Raw genomic sequence first — 12107 nt, 5'->3', positions numbered from 1 at the left:
AGACAACACCCAAGGCTCCGTTATGTCTTATGATTCTAGGTTGGTGGGTGTTTTCCTAAAGCTGTTACCTATGACACATAAAAAAGTAGGATGATCTGGCCCTGGTGCAGAGATAGATTTTACACTGAGAGATCTGAGTTTTAGCCTCTGCTGTTCTTCTAGTCCTGGGTGACTTCAGAGAGAGGCGCTTAACTTCCAATTAACAGACCTGTCTATAAAGTGACAAGGTGAAACCAGAGCCACGATCTTTAAAATTTGTGGGCACCAGGAGAGCATCTTAAAATACAGATGCTGGGCTCACCCCTGGATTCTTTCTCAGGAGGTCTGAGTTGAGGCCCCAGAATGTGCACTTCTAACATGACGCTGCCCTTTGAGAACCACTGAGTCCACCTTCTAACTCTAAGAATCTAGCGTGAGTTATATGAAATTTATTAACTGCTATATATTTAATGAACCACCTCTGCCTTTAATGAGCTTTCCAGTATACCAAGAAGGGGCTTCCTTTTCCACAGGGGTTTTTAAGTAGTGTAAAAATAATTTCAGGGGCACACGTAATCGCTCTTATACCTACCTCCCTTTAAAAGACTTAAGCACCGTGTTCAACACTTGGCCTCCTACAACCAAAACAGTCAAGTTCATAAAACCTCATTTAACTTAGTTGATTAATTAGCTCAGCATCACGTCATCAGGTTTGCTGAGCAGGAAGAAAGCCTAACAGCATTCACACCAAGTTCACTCATTCAGAGAACAGTAGGGGCAGATTCCAGAATGCCAAAAATTCTTTAGTCAAGCAACATCCTGATTATGAAAAAAATCCACCTTCCAAATTCACCATAGCCCCCCCCCCCAGTTTTTTTAAATAAAATCATCTACATCACTAGATTTCAAACTTAATGGTGCTGCAATTACTTGGGGTATTTTTAAAAATACTGATGCTTGGGCTACATCGCCAGAAGAGTCCAATTCACCTGAGACACAGGGGGTTTTAATAGCTCCCAGGACTATTGTGAAAGTGAAGTCTGAGACTCACCACTCTGTATAAAAGAATAAAATCTTATCAGCCCACAAAGGGTCACACACACAGTGGCCGGTCAACCAGTATTGCTTAGCTATGCTGAAGCATCTTTCACACATCTTAATAAATACTTTTTTGTGACAAGGCTTCTCCCAGAGTGTGTGTACTGAGGAGAGCCAATTTCTACTGCAGAGAGCCAACTGAGGTTTGCTGGGGGATAACTCTTATACCTTATAAATTATAAACACCTTGAAGACATCATCCACATCCTAAAACCTTTCAAATTCCTGAGTGTCTATGTGGCTCAGTGCCAGGCAAATTAGACGCACTGAAGTAATACTTCAACTCACTTGAATGTACGACCGTCTCTAAGCACATAGAACGCAGACCTTAGCAGAATATGCTAAGTGTTTCATTGTGAAATGCAAGGCATATTATGTTTCTGTGTTTGTGTTGGGGGTCGGCACTGTTTAATTCTTTCAAATTCTTTGGCGTAAATAAGAACCTTGAGGTTGGAACTTTATAAATGGACCATACCACTATTTATTTGAGAAAGCTTCCATTTTCCCAAAGTGGATGGAAGTTTCTGGTGCCTAAAGAAACACACCTTTCTGACTACAGCCAACAAAACAAGAGGTGCCACCCGAGGCAGAGAATATTATTGCGGGTTACTGCTAGCTTTTGCCTCAATTTTTCAATGCCGTGGCCACATGAAAGTCGCTGCAGACAGGAGATAAAGACCAAGCAGCAACAGTGAGAGGAGCCAGCCTGTCAGTTACAGCTGCATGCGCCTTTCTTGATATTTCTGTCCTACCAACCATACGCTAAACTTGCGGTTAAGATCCAAGCAGACTGAGGCAAGAAAGAATGATTAAAACTCAATGGCTGACTTTTCACTCAGATCTGCTCTCCGGCACTCCCCTCTGCTACCCCATCCATTGCTAATTAGGAGCAGCCAAGGCCTGACATGTACGCAGTTCTCTATGGTAAAATTGATTATTATATTACTATGAAAAATAAGGAAGTCATTTCATTCGAAATATCAAATTCCATAAAATCATACGTGGCAGCTGTTAGGGTATTCATGTGGGGGAGGGAACAAGTGTGTGAAAATATTAACCCTCTCCCTTTCAGTTTTCTGACATTGGAAAAAAAACAAAGATTCTAACGCATATATGGCAGAAACCAATGACAAAGCTACATAATGGATTTTTTTTTTTAAGGTTAAAAAAAATCCCCATGACATAAAATACAGCGTACACGCCATTTTACAAGCGTATGAGTGTGGATTTGCTTTTACACACTTGCTAGTGGAAACTCAGCAAAAGTGTCGATGCTACTTGTAATCGCCTCCGATAAAGAAGTGAGGTGAGTCAGGTTCGGTGGCACTTGAGCCTGCTAACAGATCATCACATCCATGTCCAAGTACGTCCCCTGAACCTCGCGACAGACGTTCATACACTTAACTTTCTTGCATGCGTGGGGACTTTAAAATAGTTTAGCTTTGAAATTTAACTTTATTTAAAGACACCGAATAGTTGCCGAAATGCGTACCATGGCTCCTTCAGCGGTGCTTAAAAGCAACTTCCAAGCATTCTTTCTTAGCAAAATATCCCCAGCTCACGAATTCTCACACGGCACTCCCTGCCGGGTTCACGAGTCTGACTCCACACTCAAGATGGGAAACATTGCAAACGACTTTACATTCATTTTTCCATCATTGACAAATTCCAGCAATTCACACAAAATGCCTCAGTCTTAAGAGACCCCATCGCTCACAAGGCTTCAGGATTCCGAAAACGTCTTTTTCTATTCCCTCAGATCTCGGGATAATGCAATCTGTTTTCCCGCGGCCACCGACTTTTTCTTTATCAAAGAGTTTAATAACTGGCGTAAAAAGAACATCTAGACATCCTGACATCGGGATCACTGATTTCACTGGGGTCATGGGGCACTGTTTTAGGTCACATGTTACCCTGTGAATCGTGTATTACCATTTTTTTAAGCGGGAGGGGGTGGGGATACAGACAAATCGCACACTCATGCACAAATGCTTAGCGCCAAGAATATGGTCAGAAGTGCTGCCTGAACTAGAGAATTAAAAAAAAAAAACAAAAAAACCCCACATCCTTGGTTTCCCCCTGTGCTGGGGAAAGGTAGGATGACATCATGCAGCCTTACCTTTCTGAAAAAGACCAGAGAGCCTGGCATTGAGCATGGACCCGAGGCCACCGAAGCCGGGAGTCATTTTGGGTGTCGGGCATGTGCCTCCCTAGAAAATTCCAATGACATTCTACCAGCTTTCTGCATGCCAATCATGACAGGCTTCCGCTTAAACTCTCAGGAGTCTGGAAAGGGGCACAGGAGGGGGAATGAAGCGAGGGAGAGAGTGAAAGAGAAGAGCGGTCCCAGTGCCCTGCATACCCATCTGGAAGGGGAGTCACATGCCACCGGGAGCCATTCCTGCTGCATTACACAGGCTGAGTGTAAATGGCAAACAATATCAGTCAATGTTTACGCCACATGTTCTCAGCCTCTTCACATATCAACACCCAGGCCAGCTTTTGAGAGCACTTCTGAAGGGGGGGGAAATTGGGCTAATCATGTGGCCATTTTTTTTCCATTTATTTATTTTAGAGAGAAAGAAGGGGGAAGGGAGGAGAGAGAGAGAGAAACATCTATTTGTTGTTCCACTTAGTTATGCATTTGTTGGTTGATTATTGTAAATGTCCTGACCAGGGATTGAATCCACAGCCTTGGCATATCAGGACAATGCTCCAACCAACTCAGCTACCTGACCAGGGTCTCACGTGGCCATTTTTAGTAAAATTCCAAAGCCTCCTATTCTGGTTTATTTTACTACTTCATGTTGTCGGTGGTGGTAGTGATGGGGGTTTGTTTGTTTACTCGCTTGTTTTTACTCTGGGTTTTTAGTCTGGTGACAATTTGGTCCTGAAGGTCCCCAAAGGACCTGGAGTCATGTAGCCACATCAGACACCACCAACAAACTGACTCACAACCAGCAGACCTCCTGAACAGGTGACCCTTTCTTTTTTTTCTGTGTGTATGAAGCAGGAGATGGAGTGAGGCGATCTATCACTTCACCTTCCCAGTGGTAACTACAATACTTTCCAGCAGGAAAAATAGACCGTGTTCTGCTCTCAGCAGTGGCTCTTAACTGGGGGCAATTTCCGCACCCACCCCCCACCCCCACCCCAGGGAACGCTGGAGACATTTTGTTTGTCAGAACTGGAGGCTGCTACTGGCATTTACTAGGCAGAGGTCAGGGACGCTGCTAAAATCCTACAATATTCAGGACAGAACCCACAGACAAGGATTACCCAGCCCAAAATATCAATAGTGCCACAGCTGAGCAACTGCTTTGATTCTAAGCCCTTCCACAAGCCTTGTAGAAAATATACCCCGCAAAAAAGGAAGGGGAAAGAAAAGAAAAGAAAAGAAAAGAAAAGAGAAGAGAAGAGAAGAGAAGAGAAGAGAAGAGAAGAGAAAGGAAGGGAAAAAAGAAAGCCAAGAAGCCCTTTCTACGAGGAATTACTAAATTCCTGGGGTCCAGGCATGAGCTTGACCTTACTTACGGTTCAGTTACTTAGGAACCTGATCACCCTTCTCCCCAGGAGCCACCATTCTCTTGCCACTTTGAGTCCCTCTTCTTCTTCCCAAATCTTACACTATAGTACTTAAACACAACCAAACCAAACTAAATCTTCATGTGATTTGCTAAATCAAAATCTACTGCCCAAAGTCACCTCGTTGCCAGGTTACATAAAGCAGCCATCATCCAGTTTGTCCTGTCTGGAAGGCCTGATGTTCATCTGTGATGCCCAGTATCCAGTCTAATCCCCTCTCAAAATTATCCAGGATGTTATGTTTTTTACAAGGTACACCCTCCCCAAAATAGCTTATAAAGGACTAGCGATTAAAGTTCACTGGGTTCTCCTATTTTACATACACCCTTGGAGGTGGGGCAGGGGTACGGTCACTGGTATCCGGGAAGCTTCCCTCCTGCTAGGACTCAGTGTGTGATGTTCCTGCAGACCACTGGAAAGTCCAAGTGAAAGCCAGTCATGTCTGTCTACATAGCCCGCTTCCAGCTTTCCACCAGAGGCCCACTTGCCCAGTTAGCTCCCCAGAGAGCCCAAGGACTCTTTCTTCCTAATTTAGTCACAGCCCACAGGCTGCCCCAGGCTCACCTGGCTCTCTGCCCCTGGTGCAGTCACAGACACCTAAAGGCGCCAGTCCCAGATCCTGACCTATGGGAACCAGCCAACCTGGCTGCAGCTTCATTTCTATTCAGGCCTTGGGTCCTTCCTATGATCTACTCGGTTTCCCCAAGGTGCAAGGGGGAGCGCCAGTCATGGATTGTACATTTTGCCCTTACTCTCTGTCTTATTTCATTATGTTCAGATAAGGATTTACTGAATAGACAGTTATAGAACATTTCATTCCCAAACTGTGGAATATATATTTTTTTTCATATGCACATGGAACATTCCCCAGGATAGATCACATATTAGGCCACAAAACAAGCCTAAATAAATTCAAGAAAGATTGAAATATATTAAGCATATTTTATTTTATTTTTACTCCTTACCCAAGGATATGTTTACTGATTTTTAGAGGGAGGGAGAAGGATAGTGAAAGGGAGAGGAAGGGTGGAGGGGAGAGAGGCGGAGGCGGGGAGAGAGGGGGAGAGAGGGGCAGAGAGAGGGAGAAACATCAATGTGAGAGAGAAACGTCGACTGGTTGCCTCCCATACACGCACTAACCAGGGACTGAATTCGAAACCTAGGTATGTGCCCTGACTGGGGATGGAACCCACAACTTTTGGTGTAGAGGACAAAGCTCCAACCAACTGAGCCACCTGGTCAGGGCATTAAGCATCTTTTAGGATCGCAATGGTGTGAACCTAGAGCTCAAATGTAGGGGAAAAATACTGGGGGAAAAAACACAAATATGTGGAAACTAAACAACATGCTACATAACAATCAATGGATCAAAGAGGAACTCAAAGAGAAAATTGAACAAACTACCTTGAGACAAATGAAAATAAAAAGACAATTTTTTAAATTAACGGAATGCAGCAAAAGCAGTCCCAAGAGGGAAGTTCATAGCTATAGAAGCCTAACCTCAAGGAACAAGAAAAATTCCAAATAAGCAATCTAAATTTACCTCTAAAGGAATTACAAAAAGAAGAACAAATAAAACCCAAAGTAAGAAACAAGGAAGGAAATAATAAAGATCAGAGCAGAAATAAACAAAACAGAGATTAAGAAATAAAAAAGAAAAGATCCAACTAAAAGCTGGTTCTTTGAAAAGGTAAACAAAATTGACAAACCTTTAGCCAGATTCATTAAGAAAAAGGACAGAACCCAATAAATGAAATCATAAATGAAAGGAAGTTACAGCCAATACCACAGGAATATAAAGAATTATTTTAAAATACCGTGAACAATTATATTCCAACAAAATGGACAACCTAGAAGAAATAAGTAAATTTCTAAAAGCGTACCACCTTCCAAGACTCAACCAGGAAGAAATAGAAAATCTAAACAGACTGATTACTAGCAATGATATTGAAGCAGTAATTTTAAGAACTCTCCAAAAGCTAAAGCCCGGGACCACACAGCTTCACGGGTGGATTCTAGCAAACATTTAAAGAATTAATACCTATCCTTTTTAAACTATCCTCCCCACCACATAAAAAACCTGAAGAGGAAGAAATGCTTATAAACTGATTCTATTAAGCCAGCATTACCCTGATGCCAAAACAAGACAAATATATCACCAAAAAAGAAAATTACAAGCCAACATCCTTGATGAACATATAAGTAAAAATGCTCAACAAAATATTAGCAAACCAGATTCAAAAATACATTAAAGGGATTATATACCATAACCAAGTGGGATGTATTCCAGCGATGCAAAGATGGTACAACATCCACAAATCAATTAATATGATACATCACACCAACAAAATGAAGGATAAAACTCATATCATCATATCAATAGATGCAGAAAAGGCATTTGACAAAATTCAACACCCCTTTATGACAAAAACTCTCAACAAAGTGGGTATAGAGGGAATATAGCTCAACAAAATAAGACTACATATGACAAACCCACAGCTATATTATATTCATTGGTGAAAAGCTAAAATCTTTTCCCTCTAAGATCAAGAACAAGACAAGGATGCCCACTATCACCACTTCTATTCAACATAGTATTAGAAGTCCTAGCCACAGCAATCAGACAAGACAAAAAAAAAAAAAAAAGGTAAAAGGCATCCAAACTGGAAAGCAAGAAGTAAAACTCCCACTATTTGCAGATGACATGATACTACACACAGAAAATCCTAAAAACTCCACCAAAAAAAAACTACTAGAAGTAATAAATGAATTTAGTAAATTTGCAGGATACAAAATCAGTATACAGAAATCTGTTGCATTTGTATATACCAATAATGAACAATAAAATGGAGAAATTAAGAAAACAGTCCCATTTACAATTGCATCAAAAAGTATAAAATAAGGCAGTCAGATAAAGATAAACACCATATGCTTTCACTTGTACGTAGAATTTAATGAACCAGCTGAACTAACAAGCAGAATAGAGACAGACTCATAGCGAGCTGCATTACAGCTAAGAGAGGAAAGGGAGGGGATGGAGGGATTGAGTAAAAAGAATAAAGGACTCATGGATATGGACATCAGTGCGGTGATTACAGGCAGGAGGGGAGTATAAGAGGACTAAACAGTAACAGAAAAAATACAATTAAATCATTTTAAATTGTTCAAATACATCTATCTCCATTTTTCTGCCACCGCTTCCCCCTGCCCCACCCCACCCCCCACCTCCCACCCTCAATCCTTCCCCACTTTGGCTGTGTCCATGGGTCCTTTATACCTGTTTTTTTATTTCATCCTTCCCCTTCGTTACCCCATTACCCCCCTCCTTCCTTCCCTCTCATTACTGTCAGTTTCTTTTTTCTTTCAATTTTGCTGGTTATATAACCAGCAACATAAAATTTTTAAAAATATAATATACTTAGGAATAAATTTAAGTAAAGAAGTGAAAGATCGATACTCTGAAAACTCTTAAGACACTGAAAAAAGAAATTGAAGAAGATACAAGTAAATGGAAGGACATATCATGCTCATGAATTAGAAGGATTAATAAGACTAAACTACCTAAAGCAATATACAGATTCAGTGCAATCCCTACAAAAATACCAATGGCATTCTTCTCAGAACGAGAATTAATCCTAAATTTTTTATTTTTAGGAACCACAAAAAAACCCTAATAGCCAAAGAAATCTTAAGAAAGAACAAAGTGGGAGGTATTACACTCCCTGATTTCAAACTATACCACAAAACTACAGATAATCAAAACAGCATGGTACTGGCATAAAAAAAGAAATATAGATTAATGGAATAGACTAGAAAGCCCAGAAATACATCTTGACATATATGGTTAATTAATCTATGGCAAAGGAGGTATGAATATACAATGGAGTAAAGACAGTCTCTTCAATATGTGGTATTAGGAAAACTGGACAAATGAAAAAAATAAAAATAAAACCGGACCACTTCTTAATTCAAAATGGAGTCAATAAACTCAAAATGGAATAAAGACTTTAATGCAAGACCTGAAGCCATAACATTTCTGGAAGAAAACATAGGCAGTAAACTTTTCGATATCAATCTTAGCAATGTCTTTTTAAAATAGGTCTCCTTGTGCAAGGGTACAAAATAAAAAAACAAATAGTACTACACTGAACTATTATAAAAAATGTTTGTACAGCAAAGGGTACCATCAACATAATGAAAAGACAATCTACTGAATGGGAGAAGATATTCACAAATTATATATCCAATAAGAAATTAATATTCAAAATATATAAGAAATTCATAACTTAACACCCAAAAAACCCCAAACAATCCAATTTAAAAATGGGCAGAGAACCTGAATAAGCATTTCTCCAAAGAGGACATACACACAGCCAACAGACATATAAAAAGATGCTCAGAATCACCAATCATTAGAGAAATGCAATCAAAATCACAATGAGATACTACCTCACATCTGTCAAAATGGCTGTCACCAAAAAATCAACAAATAAAAAGTTCTGGCAAGGATGTGGAGAAAACAGAACGCTTGTACACTATTGGTGGAATCATAAATTGGCACAGCCACTACGGAAAACAGTATGGAAATTCCTCAAGTAATAAAAATAGAGCTACCTTATGACCCAGCAATACCACTTCTGGATATTTATCTGAAGAAAACAAAAACTCTAATTCAAAAAGCTATATGTACCCCTATGTTCATTGTAGCATTAGTTACAATGGCTAAATGGGGTAAAGACATGGAAGTAACCTAGGTATTTATTGATATATAACTGGATAAAAAAGGTGTGGTATATTTTTGCAATGTAATATTATTTAGCCATAAAAACGATGAGGCATTGCCATTTGCAACAACATGGATGGACCAGGAGGGTGTTCTGTTAAGTGAAATAAGTCAGAAAGAAAAAGACAAACTCTATATGATTTAACTTCTACGTGGAATCTAAAGAAAAATAAAACAGAAACAGACCCACAGATAGACAGAACAAGCTGATGTGTGCCAAAGGGAAGGGGGTGAAAGGAAAGAAGGGGAAATAAAATTTTTTAATTAAATAAAATAATTTACTAAAAAGCATTCCCCCACACTCATCTTCCCAAACCCCTATCTGAGGCTCTGCTCTCTCTTGCCCCCAGCAGAGGGGCAGTGGAATGCAGTGGTTAAGAACACTGGCCAGGGAGCCAGACAGCTGCAATGAGCCATGGGAAATGGGGTAAAGACCATACTTACCTTTAGAATTACCGTAGAAGGTATGTCTCCAACAGCCCAGTGCCTGGTGCAGTCAGCGCTGGCTGAGGATCTGCTACTGTGAGCTTCATAGCATGCTACATGGATAGTGAACTTAATTATTAAGAAAAAGTTCCCTGATACATGGCCTGTAGTGTGAGTTCCAGGAGAAGAAAAGTCAGTACTAGAATGAGCCCTTTTGATTGTGTGGTCCTAGCTTGTACCCAGAGATTAAGATACACACACTGGCCCCATTTAGAAATGAGGCCGTGAACTGACCATCACAAAAAAATACAATAAGCACATGTTGTATTTTACTATATACGGCACCAGGCAAGGAGGGAAGGAGGGACACAAGGTAAAATTGAGTGTGGATACACAAGGCATTGTGCTATCCCTTTGTACATTCTCTTGATCTTCACAAGTCTCAGAAAATTAAGATCACTATTCCCACTTCACAGATGAGAACGCAGAGGCTCCAAAGAGCTGGATAACTTACTCAAAGTCGCAAAATCAATATGTGATCATTTGAAACAGTCTTGATTCCAAAAACCTTGTCCTTCTACTAAAACACCTCCCAGTATGCAAGGTGAGCCGTAAGTATGAATGATAGAGTAACAAGACGGGTGCTGCAGATAAGGTGTGTTCCACGTGTGATCAGGTTATGGAATTTGTGGGGCCCAGCACAAAAGGAAATTATTAAATTATCAAAATTTATTAAGAATCTCAAGAGGGCAACAGCAGAGCATTAAATCAAGCACAGAACCCTTCTAAAGCAAAGGCCCCGTGTGAAGGCATGCTCATGAAGCCAGACCCAAATGGGAGGGAAGAACTCTGAGGGGGAGGGAGGAGGGAGAGGGAGCCGCGTCATTCACCCTCCCTGACAACAGCAGTTCCCAGAGCACCACAGCCCAAGGCCACCTGCTGGATGTCCCAGCCGGCCCCTGTTTCCTCTGACTAATCCTTTCTCCTGTGCAGAGCTTGCATGCACACAAGGCAATGGGAACTTGCGGGTAGAACTTGATTTTGGGAGAAGCAGGAGGCAAATCTGGCCCAAACAAATACTGCTATTTATTATGATACTGAGTTTCTTTACGGGACATGATAGGAGATAATATGGCCTCGATTCCTGGAGAGATGTCCCAAAGCTGATGGTGTAGTGACACTTAGTAGAAAGTGGGGGAGAGGTAAGACACAATCACGTAACAGGAGTCACACTGGCCGGGGGTGGACAGCCCGTGTGTGAGGGATGAAGGCAGTGAAAGGCTGAAAACCAGGGAGCGTTAGGAACACCCAGCTGTGCCTGGCTTCATCACCAACTCCCCGTGTGACCTCCAGCCAGTCACCAAGTCCTTGTTGCTCAAAATACCCAAGTGCCAAGTACACAGAAACTTAAGGGCATTACCACATGGCCACCAAAAGCGATGCTTATCATCCACTTACTACTTAATGTTAAATTAATAACCAGTGCACAAAATCATATATATACATACACACACGCTTACAGGCAATCTGTAGGTAGAAAAAAAGACTACTACTGGAAAACACATCAAAATGTGCACAGGGGAGGCTATGTTTAGATTTTTTTTTTCCTCCTTTCTGTTTTTGTAAATGTTCCAACTTTTCTTTATCAAACATGTTTATTTTTTGGTGAAAAAAGGTAATTTTTTAGAGATAAGTGAATCCAATTGGGCTAATACTACCTCACCTAGTTCATAAGGACTTTCCAATGAAGTTGCCTAACAGAGCCCTTTGCCCACAGCAGGCCCTTCTCTCACAGAGAATCACATGCCAAAAACTAAGGGCAAGGCCCATGGAGAACGTCGGCACCTACAGGGGGTATGGACATGCTCATCTTCTGGAGACCGAAGCACATGATTCACAAATTTTCAACTCGTATTGCAGGAAGGCATCTTGCACAAAGCAGGCAGAACACATGTTGATCAGGGGTAAACAAAGGTTCATTTTATGACCTCAGACTTCTCACCAGAGAATATCATCAACATCAAGCCAGCTTCTTTGTACTTGCCACAGTTCAAAGTCAACAGCCTCCTCTCTTTCCCTTTGCCTGCTCCGCCCCAAACCACTACTGGTCTGGGGGAGGGGAGGAGGAGCTCTGGGTTAACTGCAGACAGTCAGGAGGGACTAAGGGGAAAAGCAGAGTCACCTCTCAGCTCCCGGAAGTGGGCTTGGGCCTGTGCCCTCCAATTTTAGCATTTTG

At 41.2% G+C, this 12107-nt stretch overlaps 1 protein-coding gene across 4 annotated transcripts in view; it reads right to left on the bottom strand.

Moving 5' to 3' along the window:
- The window catches only part of RBM20 (RNA binding motif protein 20), a 179960-nt gene that overhangs the window by 66099 nt on the left and 101754 nt on the right, over positions 1–12107 (bottom strand). For 3 of the 4 annotated variants that reach the window (XM_054581493.1, XM_054581496.1, XM_054581495.1), the window contains exon 1: positions 3197–3557. The exons of the other annotated variant lie outside the window; for it this stretch is intronic. In XM_054581493.1, the coding sequence (XP_054437468.1) occupies positions 3197–3263 (67 nt within the window). In that variant the 5' untranslated portion in view covers positions 3264–3557. Of the gene's footprint in view, positions 1–3196; positions 3558–12107 lie in introns of those variants that run through there. 4 annotated transcript variants of the gene reach the window in all.

Source organism: Pteronotus mesoamericanus, unplaced genomic scaffold, assembly GCF_021234165.1.
Source record: "Pteronotus mesoamericanus isolate MK-2021 breed Mesoamerican mustached bat unplaced genomic scaffold, CSHL_Meso_final contig_657, whole genome shotgun sequence".
Classification (NCBI taxonomy): Eukaryota; Metazoa; Chordata; class Mammalia; order Chiroptera; family Mormoopidae; genus Pteronotus; species Pteronotus mesoamericanus.
The sequence above is the reverse complement of the archived record's forward strand: the minus strand, read 5'-3'. Positions and strand labels throughout refer to the sequence as shown.